A 17,883-nucleotide genomic window follows, 5' to 3' on the forward strand; every position below is an offset into this window, starting at 1 on the left:
TGTGGTTAGAGTTTTACATGGCCTAACTACCACAGTCAGGATGCAAGAGAGACAGAGAGAGAGCAGCGAGGGTGGGCGGGTGTAAGTTACAGTGCATTCACTCTGGCACTGGACTGTCACTATCTCTGTCTGCGTCTCTTATCGCTGACGAGCACCTGACTGACTGACTGCCTCGCTCACACCCACCAGGGCACAAACACACACTTGACGGACTGTGTCATAGTCTTTGTTTGATATAGACACTACGCACTGACTTTCTGGAACTGCCACTCTGAACTTACACATCCACATCATTTTGAGTACAACAGGTACCGCCCCTAGGACAGTAACAAGTATAGGTAAGTACTATATTGATTGGTTTATTGAAATTTTTTTTCCAGAGCATTTATCAATTTAAACAGCCAGTCTTCTTTCCTGGAGCACTTTGGTTAAAGTAGCCCACACAAGGGTACGGCAGCAGTGTCCCAGAAAAGATCTGAAACCACAACACTCGGGTTACTAGGCCATAGCATTAACCATTACTCTGGTCTGGTGACCCAAAGCAATCAACTGAATCAGCAAGACACTGAGAATCAAATACACGCAGGAGTAGAATCATATAGATAGATAAATAGGGCAGGGAGCAAGGCTTAAAGCAGAAGAAAGGGGAGGGCATGAGATATGGGGGAAGGTAGGGGTGTGTGGGGTGACAGAGGTTGGAAAGAGGGAGAAGTGAAGTAATTGGCTTGAAAGAAACAGGGAAGTGATTGCAATGGAACTGGTGTGAGAAAGAGAACATGTTTCCATGAACTTCCTGTTTCTACTGGCTGTACAGCTGCTGTACCACTACATGCACACACGCAAACACACAAAGGCATACACGCATACACGAACACTGACCCAGGGCCCAACCGTGTCTGGTGCCCAGATTGGAGGCAGTGTTGCCTGGAGTATAGCATAGGGTCCCAGACTGGAGCCAGCGCTGTGTGGACTATAATATAGTACAGTATAGTATAGTATAGGGGCCCAGTTTGGAGCCAGCGCTGTGTGGACTATAATATAGTACAGTATAGTATAGTATAGGGGCCCAGTTTGGAGCCAGCGCTGTGTGGACTATAATATAGTACAGTATAGTATAGTATAGGGGCCCAGTTTGGAGTCAGCGCTGTGTGGACTATAGTATAGTATAGTATAGGGGCACAGATTGGAACCAATGTTGTGTGGACTATAGTATAGTATAGTATAGTATAGGGGCACAGATTGGAGCCAGTGCTGTGAGGACTATGGGGTCCAAATTTCGGACATTTAAACAGTAAATGCTTGTACGGTCCGAGTGACTGAGGATGGCATAAAGAGTCTTAAATGTTAGTCTGCAACTAACAGTCTTGAAAGCAAGGACTTCAAAACACAGAATTTGCATTGCATCATGTGTGAAGGAACAAATGACAAACTAATCTGAGTTGCAGTGGTGATAGAGGGATAATCTTACCTCTCCTGATTCACAGAAGGGAGCAAAGAGGAAATTATAAGATACCATCAGAGCCACACCCACACATGGTGACACACATACAGACACACACATACACAACAACAGGTTGGGTGTAAACTCCTGCACACATGTATACGCATTACACATGTGCGGATATTAATGCACATGCGCACACACACACACACACACACACACACACAACACACACATACACAGAATTAAAAAATACATTCAAAGCAACAGGAAATCACCCCTCCTTCTTCCTTCTCTGTGTCTCAATCTCTCTTCTCTTTCTTTTTCTCCCACAAACCGAGTCACAAATGCTGAGAGAAAAAATATATAGTGAGAGAGAGAGAGAGAGAGAGAGAGAGAGACGGATATGAAGCCACACCCAGCTTCAATTGCAGAAAACTATCATTTATAATTCTTTGTCTTCTAAAAATATTCCTTCTTATTATTTTTAAATTGTTTTCATTTTTTTCTTAATTCACCCTGGAATCTGGATCATCATGCAGGTAAGAGCTGTAATAACTACTCTTAAGATCGAAGCAGAGAGAACATGAGAGAGGGGTGAATGGACAGACATGGAGGAAAGTGTGAGAGTGACAGAGAAAGCATGTTGCCCATGTGTGCTAGAGATAACAACAGATAGATGGATAGATAGAAGCAAATAATGCTAGTTGTATGGTAAGATGGTGCCGAAACTGACAGTAAATCAGTGAGAGTGAGGTCTGCCTTTTAATCTAGCTCTCAATGTGTCTATTTATCAGTCTCTGTCCATCTCTCAACTGCGCATATCTCAGGCCTTGCCCTCTTGCACCTCAACCCTGGTCAAATTTACTGTTTTACTGTGGCACTTTAACAAGGCTTTACTGGGGTTGTGCCCTAGCTGTCCAGTGGTTTGCTATGCATTTTATTTGCCTTCACTGTGCTTTACTATACTGGGCTCTGAATGAACCCTCACCTACCACCCATGTGAAGCCCAGTGAAGGCAGGTGGAACACATAGGACACATCTGGAACACTAGTAGAACAACCAGGTTAAATTGCATTATGGTGATCCTGTGTAGCCACACTGTTTACTTTTTTTTCAGTCTGCGTTACTGGCTGGATTAGTTGACTGTACTGTGGTCTTTAGCCCCTGTGACCGCGGACCCTTGCCCTCACCACTATATGCACACACATTCATTTTGTACACTTTGCATGCGCACACAACTTAAGGAACAGGCTACACTGTTACTTTGATGGTACACACTGTAGTACGTCTGGAACATGCTTACTGATGCAGTGGGCTCTGCAATGCTGATGGATCACTGCCTCTGATACATGAGCATTGGATAGAATGGATGGTTACTAAGTGACTGGACACTGCATGACTGACAAGAATACTGTTGCTAAGTGACCACTGCCAGAATACTGTTGCCAAGTGACAGGATACTCCTTAACGGATGGAATACTGTTGCTAAGTGACCACTCCCAGAGTACTGTTGCCAAGTGACTGGACACTGCATGACTGCTAAGTGACCACTGCCAGAATACTGTTTGCTAAGTGACTTGACACTGCATCACTGACAGTATACTGTTGCTAACTGATTGGACAGTTCGTAATTACCTCAGTGCTGCATGCAATCAATCATCACTGACAGCGAGACACTACATCCCAAACTAAAAATAAATATATTGCAAGAGTAGTTACATGATGGATATATAATCATAATATATTTCCAGTATATTTAAATAATCCACAAGTAGCACAACAGGCACTGACCATACTGATATTGATGTGCTCACAAAGATGTCTCTCTCTCTCACTCTCTCACTCTCTCTAAATATATATACAGAGAGAGAGAAGGTGATTTTAAATCTCAGGAAGCCTAACTGTGGCTTCAGTCTTGTGATTGCATGTCTCTGTACCTGTGGCTGTACACCAGGTTACGATTCACTTGGCCTTAGAGGTTTGCGTGACTGTCCTGTCTTTTTAACTTTCTTTCTTTCTCCCTCTCCCTGTGTCTCTACAGGCCACTACCTGCTTGCTGCAACGGCATCATTTCAAGCTTTTGAAATAGTGTGCAAACACACACACACACACACACCTCCCCAGGAGAGTGTGAGAGAAAGAGAGAGAGAAAGAGGACAGGAAGTGGGTGTTGTGACTTCCTGTCAGTGTATGTGTTGCAGAACTGGGGGTGACTCTAGCTCACTGCAGGGGAGGAGAGGAAGGAGGAGGTCAGCACTGAGAGAACAACAGAAAGAGAGAGTGAGAAAGAACTGAAACCAAAAAACACCACACAGAAAAACAAAATTAAGGAGTCCAACAGAAAACACATGCATACAATAATTCAACCTTGTCATCAATAGCCACGAGATTATATATATATATATATATATAAAACAACGGATACCAACAAAACCACCAGTAACAAATCACTATAAAGATCCAGTCACCTGGAAGAGTTTTGACATCTAAGTGGCAAGAAACTTAAACAACTGGGCCCTCCTGCCACAGCAGGAAAACAGCAACAATTTAAGAAAACAACTCCGGCAACAAATATCACAGCAACCTCAAAAACAGCTCGGCTGAGCTACATCCCACACAACTTCTTCAGAGCTGCTGCTCAACATCCACATCCACAAAAGCCTTCCACCAGCAAAACCTGCAGTCATTGATGTCTTGACCTCTCTCGACAGCAACAGAGAACAAGTTACAGAGATACAGTCAAGGACTGCGTGACAACGGGCAATAACAACACAAACGGGAAATAACATCTGCTGTGGACATCACACATCAAAAGCGAGGACAGTCCCCACAGTACACAAGTCTCTCAGTCCAGTCCAAGTGTGAAAACCTCCAACGGCCACCGTCTGTCACCTTCCTGCTTCCTTCACCATGGGCAGAGTGTTTACTTATCCCCTCCTGGCCCTTTGTCTGGTTGTGGTTCCGGTGCTCTCCACCGGAATATCCGAGAATACCACTTCATTTTTGTTACACTCTTCATCAACATCTCCAAAGGGTACCCTCACCCCAGACACCAGCACAATGTCAACCTCCACCAACTCCTCTGAAAGTCCCTACATCAGCCCTATGAACACCACACCACAGACAACCAAGCTCACCCTTGCCCAACCTGAAACCTCCACCATGTCCTCGACCAACTTGGAAACAACATCAATCTCCCTTAAACCGGCTGCAATCCCTTTAGAGATCACCCAGATGCCTTCCTTTCCCTCCTCATCCAGCCCCCAGCGCACCACTACCCTATCCACCACACAGACCACAGCTGCCACCCAGCCCCCGAGCAGCCTGGTCACTGAACTCAAAACTAGCACCCCAGCTTCTTCTTCTACTGCCTCCCTCTCCACAATACAAGCCATTCCAGAGACCACCGCTCTGCCCACTTCTGCTTCCACTCAGCCGCCCGTCACCACGCTGGCCTCCACCACACTGGCCTCCAGTACGCTGGCCTCCACCTCAATGGACTCCCAGGCGACCCTGCAGTTAACCACCTCTGCCAACAAAACAAACACACCTTCGCAGTCCGCAGAGAGAAACAAACACGTGCTCTGGATGGTTATTATTATGGTTTTGGTGACGGCAGCCATAGTGGCACTGTGCGTCGGCATAGGTGCAGTTATCAACTCCCGCAGGAAGAGCCGCTCTGAGAACCTACACAGTGCGCCCGTCAAGGGAAGGCGAGGAAAGGGAGGGGAGGATGCTTGGGCCGGGCCCGTGGCTCTGACTGAGGAAAATGGGGCAGCCGTGGAGGAAGGCAAGGCCGGGGCCAAGGATGGGGGGATGGAGGAGGGCGAGAAAGCGCACGCTCTGAGCACGTTCAAGAGGAAGTCCCGTCCCATCTCCAGCCTGGCGCTGGAAGTGGAGACCGTGGAGATGAAGGAGAATAAGCCGGTGGTAGGGGAAGGCGAGACGGAGAAAGAGGGAGTGAAGGGAGAGAAAGCGGAGACCCAGCCCCTCCTTGCCCCGCCTGCCCCCTCTACCCAGGGGAATGGTCAGCTGCCCCCCCCTGTCCCCGATGACTCCCTGCCGCCCCCCTGCCCTGAAAACGATCCTTCATCTCTCCCTCCTCCTCTTGACTCAGGGGATGCCTTCTGTCTCACCTCTGCTGTATAAGAGCGAGGGAGATGGAGGGATAGAGATTGTCTGTGGGAGAGAGAAAGAGTGAGAAAGATTGAGGAAGAAGAGAAAGAAAGGAGACAGGAGGGGAGAAACAGGGAGAGCAAGAGTGAGGAAATGATTGAGAGAGAGAGAGACTAAGTGTTGAAGGGACAAGGAGGGAGAGGGGGGTGGTGCAAGTGAGAGAGTTAGAGGGAAATAAGTGAGCGAGTGAGAGAAAATAATAAAAACATATGTACACCTACACATACATACATACATACATACATACAACATGCATACATTGGGTAAATAAAATCATCTGGTAGAGAAATAATAGGAGTACATATTTACTTCCACAAAAGATAAACCACTAACCATCAGATACACAATCTAGAAACATTTCTTCATAATATAGCTAGTGTTTTTAAGGTGTTAGCTTTGGTATGTCTTAATGTATGTTTTTATGATTGCAGCGATGAATGTTCTGGTAAAGGCTAGCTAACAGAAACACATAAACAACCTAATCATTTTTGAGAATAACACCGTGAGGATGTGTACAAACCAAGAGATTCAGGTAGATAGATCGACTGATAGATAGATAGATAGTCTGGTGGATGGATGCATAGATGGGGGGGGGGCAGGGGGCTGTATAGTAAGACCATGAAACTGTGTTTGTTGATTTCTATTATATATATATTTTATTTAATTAAGCATTGGCATTTTCATTATAAATATTTGTAAATGTTTCTAACTAGCAACCTAAAATAATATTGCCTAGTAGTAGAATAGCATTTTTGTTAATTATCTTGCTTAGATAATTGAGTGAACCAAGATTTTTTGTTTAGCAGGAACACAAACCATAGAAATTGTGTAAATTTTTACATAAAGTGCAAAACAGGACATGTTTTTTTTTTTCAATAAATCCTCTGCACACAATTATCTCCTGCCATTGGAAATTATGTATTCTCTGATAATGCAAAATGTTATTTATTTAATGTACATTTTCTTGTTCACATTGAGCTTTAATAGTGTAGACCAATCCATGTCTCATTGCTTATAGTAATTCTGCATTTACATAAAAACCTGTTTTCATTTTGATATGTCCTTGAAATGTCTTGAGTGTAAATGGGGAACTGAATCCGAATGTGCATCAAGGCTGATTATCGAATGTGAAAATTGTAACTGGCTTAGGCTGAAGTATTTTGGAGAGGTGTGATTTTCAATTCATGCTTCTTTGGGTCATTGTGTTTGTTTTTTTTTTTTAACCAAAAGCCCCCACACACTGAACTGCTGTGGTCGTTTGTGTTACTTACCATTTGGTAATCCAAAATTTGTTAACGTAATCCCCTAACTTCTGCCTCCAACCCTCTCTTCTCTCTTCTCCTCCCTGCTTCTGCCTCATTGGAGAATAAATTAATAATTTCAGAACACTGTGAGAGTCCTGTCTTGACTGGTCAACCAGATGGACACAGACAGATAGACAGACGCACACAAACACAGACACACTCAGGCTTCCTGTGTGTGTGTTTCTATGTGCGTGTGCATCTGATAGCCTCTGAAGTTACAAAACTTCCTCTACTGACACGAGATCCCTTGCAAAATTGCAGCTCTTCTCCACATGTGTGTATGTGTATACGTGTGTATGGTGTGTTATTATATGTTTGCTTGTGGGTGTACATCCCTGTGGGTTTATGGTTGAGTGCTTATGGTATAAGACAGGAAACTAGACAGGTTCAGTACACCAGTAACAACAGCCCTGTATTACAGTCTACTGCAGGATTCTTGAACTTTTCACATGGTTTCACTGACGTTACTGCCTTCGCTGTGCTACACTAATACTAATACTATACCAATGATACACCATGATGCATATCTCAGGGCCTGTTGAGTATGGTAGACCAGGGTTCATTAATGTAGAGTTCAGTAAAGTACAGTGCATGCATGTTAAAAGCAGAGAGAACCACTGTAAAGCTAGGGCACAACCCCAGTAAAACCATGGTCAAATTGTCACAATCCTATGGTAAATTTACCAGGTTTAGCTTACATAAGAGCAAGGTTGCATGAGATGTTTATGTTATGCCTGTACCAAGCAACGAATGAATCAAAAACTTTATTAATAAAATAAACAAACCTTGAGTGCTTTGAGTACTCCAGGTGTATATATACAGTACAGGGCTCAGTCAGTGTCTGTACTCCAGGTGTATATATACAGTACAGGGCTCAGTCAGTGTCTGTACTCCAGGTGTATATATACAGTACAGGGCTCAGTCAGTGTCTGTACTCCAGGTGTATATATACAGTACAGGGCTCAGTCAGTGTCTGTACTCCAGGTGTATATATACAGTACAGGGCTCAGTCAGTGTCTGTACTCCAGGTGTATATATACAGTACAGTACAGGGCTCAGTCAGTGTCTGTACTCCAGGTGTATATATACAGTACAGGGCTCAGTCAGTGTCTGTACTCCAGGTGTATATATACAGTACAGGGTTCAGTCAGTGTCTGTACTCCAGGTGTATATATACAGTACAGAGCTCAGTCAGTGTCTGTACTCCAGGTGTATATATACAGTACAGTACAGGGCTCAGTCAGTGTCTGTACTCCAGGTGTATATTTACAGTACAGGGCTCAGTCAGTGTCTGTACTCCAGGTGTATATATACAGTACAGTACAGGGCTCAGTCAGTGTCTGTACACTAGGAGCTCACAGCTCATTTTAGTGTATTACCATATAATCCCTTATAGCAACAGTAACTTGAGGCTTCCACCTAGTGGGTATAATTGAGAACTGCAATTTGGTATGTATACTTTGTTGTGCATTATTGTATGAAGTTACTTTTCCTGTCAAGTCTGTTTTTTTAGCTGTACTGGATAAACAGGTATAATCACACAACAGGCTAACAGAATTCCACCTTTTATTGGAAATGGGTAAGATGTTTGACACATACAAGAACACCCAATACATACATTTCAGTTCACGTTAGTAATGTGAATGCCAAGTCTCTATTTACTACTACAATTGCTATTATGCAATTTTACTTACATTTTGCACCTCAAACCCTTTTCATAATAACCCCCCTCCAATATATATATATATATATATATATATATATATATATATATATATATATATATATATATATATATATATATTGTATATTTTGTAAAACAAAAACCCTGTTTTAGAAATGGCTACAATTATGACTGTAAACCTAATAAATACATATATTATGACATACATATTTCAGAACATAAAGCTTACTGCATACAATTCTTTAAAATGAAAGAAACAAATTAAGACTGTTATGTATGTGTACATATATGATTTTAGTTTGTACCATGAATTCAAATTAAAATATTTCTTTCTGGTTAGTAATATATATCAATCAGAAAGGTATTATTATTAAAAAAACAAAAAACAACAAAGATTTGTCTGCAGTAATGGTTTGTGTACATTGTGTCCCTATTCCCTATTACAAATGTGGGAAAGAAAGATTGACAGAGATTTATAGTTCAGAAAAAGGTCTGTTCTTGTTATCTGTCACCGTGGTATTCAGAGGTAAATTGTTAGGGTTCATTGCTAGAGGGAGTGTCATGAGGTCTGAAGATGGTATGACTGGTTTACACAATTTACTTCACAATTCTCGCCTTTAACGTTTTGGTTATGCTGTTGTCTAAGCTGCATTCAAGCATAAAGCAAAACAATGTCAAACTGTCACCAGCTGTGAAACAAGTCACAGCATTTCCCCCAACATGCAAAGATAGTCAATTATACAATAAAGTCCATAAATGTACAAGTGTTCAATAAGCATTTGAGTTGAGTAAGTTGATGCTCCATTTTGTGTGTGTGTTCATTTAACCCCCAGTCTAAATCACATCCCTACGTATGCCAAGAGGAGAGGCCAGCTTGTTCATTTAATGTTAAAGGATGCTTTTAAGCTCTCCAGGGCTTTCTCTGCAGTTATTTCTCTCCAGCCATCTGGGATATCAGCAGGCTGTAAGTTGAACGTCCACGCAAACATTTTGTTGTACCTGACCAGCACGTATTTCCAGTAGTCCGAGGTTGTGGAGGTGGGGTCTGGGGGGATGTTCCAATCAGGGTAAACAGTGCGGTAGTTTTTATAGTAAACATGTTCTCCGTTGGTATCTTCATTCCAGAAAGTCTGGTTGCTTTGTATATCGCTGGTGCAAATGGTCTCGGAGAGTTTACCATTGGAGGCATAGAAGTAACTGCAGAGTCCGCGGGGGCGATGGGTGGTGGCATGGTGCTGTTGGTGTTCCCGGCCTGGGGCCTCGCAGGGCACCCCGCAGAAGGGACACAGCTGCCCACAGCCAAACACCTTCTTGAACAGCTCATCCTGGGGATTGAAGGGAAGGCTTTTCAGCGTCCTCATGACATCCCTCGGCTGAGAAAATTTGTCCATCAGGTTTCTGCGCATGTGGTTCACGGATTCCAGAAGGCTTTCGGCAAAGAGCTCAGGCTTTACTGGCACTTGCAAACCCTCCTCCCTGTCAATCACCAGGTCTTCTTTGAGTGCCATGCACACATCTTCCAGGAACTCCCTGGTGCTGCTGCCCCTCCTTTCCATCCGCACCACCTGGATGGCTGCCACGATCCTCTCAACAATGGTCTGCAGCCGCCTTAGCTTCATCTTGGCGATGATGCTCTTTATGGACTTGTGGCTGGAGATGCGCTCGAATAGCCACCTCTTGACGAAACTGTGATACTTCAGGATGTACTGCTGGTAGCTCTGGTAGTCATCCTTATTCAGCAAGTCCTTCAGAATGGTAAACTGGACGAAGGCCTGCGAGCTGTATTCCATTGAATGTGTATTAGTGAGGATTTCATCTGTGATTTCAACGCCCAGGGTTCTCCGCACATACTCGAGCACCGCAGGTCTCAGGCAGAGATTAGTAAACTCCTGGGATTTGTTTTGGTACTGGTCCTTTTTGTGGTAAAGGGTCAGGAAGTCTGAGAAGTAGGGAGATTTGAACTGCTCCAGGTGTCGGTGAGGGTCTTTATACTTGAGGAAGTTCTCGTGCATTTGGAGGAACACTCTAGCCGCGAAGCCACAGACATGCAGTTTCAGGTCAGCCTCAAACTTCACATTGGCCTTGATGCGTCTGTTGCTCTCCAAGGTGAGGTCCACCATCTCCAGAAGTTCCACTGTGTACATGTCATGGTAATCCATGTTGGTTTTGGCCTTGTCCATGACAATCTTGGTGCAGTTTTCGATTATGTCATCGGCTAGAGCCTGGGCCTGTGCTTCACGGTCTTTCCCTGTGAAGAAGTTCTTCACCTGCTTCCTCAAGCTGAAGTGTTTATTGGTGACAGTGAAAGGAGTCTCACCGTGTTTGGTCAAGTCCTTCACAGAGCTCAACATCTCATTGACCGAACTCCCGTGCCTTTTCAAATTATTCCTCAACTTATCCAAAACACAGGAGGCAATATCCCTTTTCTCCAGTCCCCGGAAGTTCAGCTCAGACACAGTCTCCTTCCACACCATCTCAAACTCTTGCTCTAGCTGCTGGTCACTCAGGGGGCTGTTGCTATTCTTGCAGGTCTGCAGCAAGCTTATCACCCTCCTTTCTATCATGGCCCTGTGCTTGCGCTGAATGTCCTTCACCTTTGTCATGCCTTTGACAATTTCTGCAGTGCTCTCCAGCCTGCTGTTCACTGAGTTTTCTATTTCTCGGCGGAGAACCTTGATACTGTTGACAAAGTCGGCCTTGTATTTTTCCACCAGGGAGACATGCCGGTCCTTGCTCTTGTAGTAGTCCTTCAGCTGTTGCATCATGTGCATTTCCCCGGTCTCTAATTCAGAATGTGCATCAATTTTTAAACTTTCCACCAATGTCTCTAAGCTTTGTTTGTCTGAACTCTGCTTTTGAATTTGAAAGTTAGTGATGGAAACCTCCACATTCACCACCCAGCAGTACATGTGTTTGCGGAAAGCCCATTCCCACTTGTAGAACTCTGTGCAGAGGTTTTCATAAGCCTCTGCCACCAGCGTGTTGCGGAAACTGAAGATGAAGTTCTCATATTTCACTGATTTCCACAAACTCCTCATCCACTCCAGGAACTCAGGGATCTGGGAGGGAGGCTTCTCCTCCTGGCAGCTCTTCAGGACCTTGAATAGGGTCTGCTTGAGGTCATACACCGACTCGCTGTAGCCTGTGTTGACGGGCGCCATTGGAGGTGTCCCGTGCCACAGCCCTGGGATGTACCAGTTATTGGTGTCAGCATCATAGTCCAACACATCAGTGAATTTCCTGACTGCAGGTTGCTTCTCCATGGCAGCGGCTATCTGTGTCATCTCGTTCAGCTGCTCCAGGAGATGCTTCCTGTCCGTCATGTTCTTGTTGTGTGCTGACACCCCGGCTACGTTCTGGTGCACAAACTGGCACTTGGGCCTCTTCCCCACCTCCTTCATCCTCAGGAAGGCATGCACCACAATCTGCAGGATGTCCTTCATGTCTGCTGAGTTCTCCATGGCAATGTTGACAATGGTGACATCACTCAGGCCTGTCACCAGTGTGGCCAGCTCGTTGTCGTGCTCGTAGCTGTCTTCTAGCTGAGCTAGGTCTGGTGACTTCAGGCCTTCAGTGTCGATCAGCAGGACAAAGTCACAGCCCAGGTCCTTCTTTAGATCCTCTCTGACCTGGAGGAAAAGCATGAAGGCTCCCCTGGTACACCTGCCACTACTGACTGTGAACTGGACCCCGAACATGGTGTTGAGCAGCGTGGACTTGCCTGTGCTCTGGACCCCCAGGACCGTCACTACTAAGAGCCGGCTATTCCCGCCCACCTTCCTATGGAGCTCCATCAGGACGTCACTCACCCACCTTACTGGGATGTTAGAGGCATCTCCATCCACCATCTCCAGGGGGAATCCATCTAGCAGCAGGTCTGCAGCCAGACTGGGCAGCCGACGGACTTGCTGGGACCTGCTGCCTGAGCCACAGAGGGAAGCCTCATAGATCTGGCCCATCTCTCTTAGGAAGTGCTCGATTTCCAGGGAGCTGTCCAGAAGCTGCAGGTCCAGCTCTGCAATGGCCTTCTTGTCCTGGTTTGACCTTTTGCACTCCTTGCTGTATCGGCTACGGAGGATGGACAGGTTCTTGCAAGAGATCATGTCAAGCTTCAGTCTCATCCACTTCAGAAAGAAGGCCCTCTCCAGCGGGTCAGGGGTTGATACAGCATCAATGAAGACCCGCATGGCCGTGGTCATCTTGTACTGGTTCTGCTCTTGTCTTACTTTCTGCTTTTCGTGCTGCAGCTGTGACTTGTACTCCTCCAGCCTCTGGTCTCCCGAGTTCTGCAGTCTGCACTCCTCCTTGTCCAGTTTGGCCAGAGTCCTCCAGAGCTCCCCTTGCAGAGGCAGCTGTCTTTCCTTATACAGGGTGACACTGCGGACACCGATCCCTTTGATTATGTCTTCTGCTCTCTCCCTGGCCAGTTTGCAAACTTTGTTGTCTTCATCCACGGCAATGCCCAGTTTACAAGCCTTTTCAACAGTAGCCTCCAGTGTAACTAAAGGCAGCTGAGCTTCTATAACACTCAGGATGGTTTTACTCAACTTGTTGGTGAATTCGGCATCATTGGTCTGGTTGTTCTTAATCAGGATATTACCACCTTTCAGTTGCAGCTCTGCAGCCAGTGTTTTCATTCTGATGGGTTTTTCTATCTGAGTTCACAACCAGAAAGATTTGGGCTAAGACTGTTTTCAAGGAGAGCAGCAATTTGATTTCATCTTCCCGGATTTTGTCGAAAAACACAAAGATGGCTGACGACGCCTCCCCCAGGAACCTGAACTGCGTCTCAGAGTTCTGGATGTCTCCCCGCAAGTTGGCCACAGCTAGGGCTTCAGGGAAGATGTCCAGGTTTTTATTCCCACAAGGGAGGTACCAGCTGATCTCCACCAGACCGTCAGACACTGTCCTGGGGACGTTGCCACACTCCATTCCTCGGTGGGTGAAGAAGTTGTGGAGTTGCTGAGGACTGCTAAGGACCTGATTGAGTACCTGTGACTTGGACAGGCTGCAGTCAGATTATGTTGCTCTCTACAAATCCTCGAGTCTCAGCTAGAGAGAGAGGTCTCCACTCCTTCAGAATGTCCTGAAGGGCCCACAGCATTAAGGTGCACTGGCCACCCCTGCCCCTGGACTGGGGCAGCAGCAGGGGCACAGCGAACTGGCACATGGACATCTTCATCATCAGCTCCTGCTGGAGGAAGCTGTCTGCACAGAGGAAGAGAGCTGTGATGAGGTCCAGAGGGTTCACCAGAGTGTAGTCATCTCTCTCCTCCACACACAAGAGATTGAGAGCACTTTCAATGTCATCTCCTGGGCTTCTTGTCTGGGTGTTGCTGGAGTTGCACTTGGTGTTTCTGGCTTTGACATTGACCATCATCAGCCTTTTCAGAAAGCTCCAGGGTACGTCTTTCAGGGACTGAGGCTCTGTGTAAGTGACACTCTCAGTGCTGAGCTTCAGAATTGCCTTCAGGGTCAGTTTGTTGGGGTAGAGATGACTGAGTCCCAGCTTGCACAGCAGTTCCTTTAGATTTTGAACTGCAGGTAAAAGAAAAATTCACCAAACTTTTAATTCTTTATCCAAGAATGTTTGATTTCAGGATGTGCAATGTATTTGTTTGTTTTGTCACTTTGCATTTCAAGTTTAAACCAAAAAGTTTTTAAATTCAAAGTGTGTTAAACATTCTGGAACAAATTAAAATGGATGGGCTAGACACACCAAGAATGACAGGCAATTGTTCTTCAAATACAATAAGTAGATATTCTTGAATTTCCTGCTGGTGCAGTGAAATTATTCTATTTCACAAACCTTTAAATTTATCCTCATCGCTGGAGATAGTGTCTGAATTGTGTAAAGAGTTTTCACTTTCCATTCTGACACAGAGGAAGTTGGTCTTCAGACTTGCAGCCTAGTCTGTGGACAAAAAATAAGAGTCAGATGGTATATATGAGTATTTGAAACTGTTGCCCTTGACTACTAAGAGATACTAAGACAACAAGTTTAAAAGTCACGCAATCACAACAACAGACACCATCACAGAAGAAAATACAGATTGAATTATTGTCATGTTAACTTGAAATCCATCTTGTGTCTGTGGGAGAGGTTATAACTGCATTTTATTCCTAACCTCCAGGATCAGAATGATCTTCTAAAAAGTGACATTCAAAGTAGGCCACAGATTGGAAATGGTCCTAGCCTTATCATTTAATTATTATTGACATCTGAATTTGGTTCCACAAATATTTCAGGTTGTTTATTTTATATTTTTTCATTTCTTTAAATAATGCTGAGCTAAGACTCCTGTAATCCCCAGTATGTGTTAATGACAGCTTTTTAAGACAGTGAAAAAAAGCACAATACAGTTATGAAGTAACGTTTTGCTTACATTCACTCATAGTTGTTTGAACTATTGATTGATTCCATGGGAATCAGTGTTGTGTGGTGTTCAATTTTCTGAAATTTGTGGTTCATTTATCTACAAGATTCAGCAAGTGCTTTGTATCAGTTGACTCACATCCCATTGTTTAAAACTTCTGAACACATATTTTGTCAAAATACTTTCTTTGCTTAGGTTTAAGGCAAGGTAACCCTAGATATAACACATCTGTTATTGACAGCAAAACTGCTCTTTCATACAACTTAGATGTTATTCAAGTATTGTATTTATATAGTGCCATTCATGCCAAAGGTATCTCCACGTGCTTTAACAGAGCATTTGCATTTAACAGTAATATAAATAAATATATTAAATTTAAAATAAAGAGATTCAAATCATCTATGAAAATACAACATGACATATATATATAAAAAAAACATGTATAAAACAATCATCACATAGAACAACCAGGGGCATAAATCAGACACATAATTAAAAACTAAGGCAATGCTAATCAATACAAATGCCTTCGGTCTTATTTTTGGAAGTATTTAGTGATGATGCTACTCTGATCAAATTTGGCAGTAAATTCTACAATCTCTTTCCTTTTTGACAAAATGCTACAGAGTAGGTGATCATTCACAACATAGCTCCCCTAAATATTGTAATGTAGCTGTTTATCTTTGCTTTTACTATTGTACTCGATTTATACATTAGCATTGTAGACTACTGGATTGACACTACTGATGGCATCTTTGAAATATATAGTCTTATAGACTTCAGCTTTTTAAAAATGTTAAGTTCTCAAGAATGGTGTTTCTGATATGCTGCCTTACCTAACTTTGCAGGTGTGAGCACAAAGGATGCTGCGTCCCACAGGTACGATTGCTCTCAGTACGTTTGTTGCCCATAATAATGGGAGCAGTCACTTTACCCTTATTAATACTGCAAAAGTGAAAGTATTTGTGAACAGAGTGTGCAGGGTGTGTCACAAAATTGACAGACAACTACTGTCCAAATATGCTTTCTCTTTTCTGCTATGAATAAGGATACACTGACTGCTCCCATTATTATAAATCGACCTGTTATGTTGTTACCCATAAAGTAACAATAAACACCCCAAAGCAGGACTTAAAAGATCTGCTGCTATCGTCTTGGTGCCAGATACCACAGCACACCTTCAGAGGTCTAGTGGAGTCAATGCCTTGACGGGTCAGGGCTGTTTTGGGACCTACACATTATTAGGCAGGTGGTCATAATGTTATGGTTGATCGGTGTGTATATATTTATATCTGTGGAGAGGAAGGGTCACCGGTGCCACAGATGGAATGACACCAGCACACTAAACCACTGACTATGCCACCCCTAGTAGTATTAATGAGGAGGAGCCTTGATCACCTAGATAAAATTTGTTTCCGCGTCCTCAATTATCTAGACGACTGGCTGGGTTGTTCTCACTCGAGGGAGCAGGATCAGAAACACACAAACCCGATTTTAGGCCGCCTCTCCGAATTGGGCCTTCAGGTCAATGGAGAGAAGAGACGCCTGATGCCAACTCAGCAGGCACAGTTCCTCTGACTGTGCCTCGATTCTGTTGCCATGTTCGGAACGCTGGTGCCAGAGAGAGTTGCCTCCATAAATGCGTGTCTCTCCCTCTTCTGACTGAGAGCTCATGTCAGGGTGTCCCCTTGTCAGAGGCTGCTGCATCACAGACCCCACCCCCTTGGCCTCCTACGATTGAGGATGCTGCAGTGGTGGTTCAGGTATTTACAGATGCATCCTCGCCACGATCGAGCACGCTGAGTCACAGTCACTCCGTGCAGGAAGGCGCTCCATTGGTGGCAGAGCCCTCACAATTTGACCCTCGGTGTGCCCCTGGGGCCAGTCTACCACTGAACAGTCATAACAACAGATGTCTCCAAATAAGGTTGGGGAGTAGTCTGTGATGGACGTGGAGTCCGAGGCAGGTGGACAGAGCCAGCATGGGCCCTCCGTGTAATGGTTCAGTACATAAGAACATAAGAACATTAGAATATAAGAAAGTGTACAAACGAGAGGAAGCCATTTGACCCATCGTGCTCGTCTGGTGTTCATTAATAAGTAAGTGATTCAAGGATCCTATCTAGTCTGTTTTTAAATGTTCCCAAATTTCAGTTTCAACCACATCACTGGGGAGTTTGTTCCAGATTATGACAACTATCAACTAAGTATATAAGTATATATCAAGAAAGTATATAAGAAATAGGCAGCATGAAGATCGGATAGTGCTACAGTCTGTGGCCTTCCATCTTCCTTCTCTCTGCCCTCTGGGGGAGGGTGCCACATCAGCCCTTAGGAGTGGAGAAGCCTGTTGCTGTAAGATAAGAGGAGAGAAGTAAGGAATGCATAGCAGAAGGCAGTTAAAGAACATAGAAAGAGCACTTTCTTTCCGGTTGAGCCTGCATCGCTCAGTGCCTCGTCCAAATGCTTTCTCTTTCAGTTCTTCAGAACAATAGAGATAATAAGCCCACATAATAAAGGCATGGAGTCTGAGCAGTCCAGAGAAAGAGGTGGAAACCAGATTTGGTTTGTTTTGTTAACATGTCTGCTTAATAATTTAATTACAAAAAAAAAAAAAAAAAAAAAAAAATATATATATATATATATATATATATATATATATATACACACAGTATATTGCTGTTTTAGCCCCTGTATAAACTTTTATATCCCTAATTTATTATTGGCACCCCTTGGCACATAGCAAAGTATACAAAACAGACTTTGGGCACTCCAGCCAAAAAAAGTTTGCCATCCTTGCCCTAGTGTGACTTAAATGTGTCTATTATTACACTTTCCTTGTAGAGCTGCAACCAACTGAATACCTGAGCAACCACGCCCCAATCTCCAGACAACTAG

General features: G+C 44.1%; 1 protein-coding gene and 1 pseudogene across 2 annotated transcripts; one reads left to right on the forward strand and one right to left on the reverse strand.

Annotated features, from left to right (window-relative positions):
- Nucleotides 1-112: 112 nt before the first annotated feature.
- LOC136768803 (leukosialin) lies at nt 113-7,008 on the forward strand. Of its 2 annotated transcripts, none has more exons than XM_066723178.1 (2): nt 113-338; nt 3,486-7,008. In XM_066723178.1, the coding sequence occupies exon 2, from the start codon at nt 4,355-4,357 to the stop codon at nt 5,591-5,593; it is 1,239 nt and encodes a 412-aa protein (XP_066579275.1). In that variant the 5' UTR covers nt 113-338; nt 3,486-4,354; the 3' UTR covers nt 5,594-7,008. The 2 variants fall into 2 exon arrangements, with proteins under 2 accessions (XP_066579275.1, XP_066579274.1); XM_066723177.1 differs by lacking the exon at nt 113-338 and adding an exon at nt 1,303-1,983.
- Nucleotides 7,009-8,756: 1,748 nt separating this feature from the next.
- LOC136768804 (interferon-induced very large GTPase 1-like) lies at nt 8,757-14,069 on the reverse strand (annotated as a pseudogene).
- Between the last annotated feature and the right edge of the window lie 3,814 nt (nt 14,070-17,883).

The sequence above is a fragment of the Amia ocellicauda genome, chromosome 14 (genome assembly GCF_036373705.1).
Source record: "Amia ocellicauda isolate fAmiCal2 chromosome 14, fAmiCal2.hap1, whole genome shotgun sequence".
Lineage (NCBI taxonomy): Eukaryota > Metazoa > Chordata > Actinopteri > Amiiformes > Amiidae > Amia > Amia ocellicauda.

Bases quoted from the DNA above. Each gene is read 5' to 3' on its own strand.
- LOC136768803 (XM_066723178.1), top strand. From the start codon at position 4,355: ATGGGCAGAGTGTTTACTTATCCCCTCCTGGCCCTTTGTCTGGTTGTG.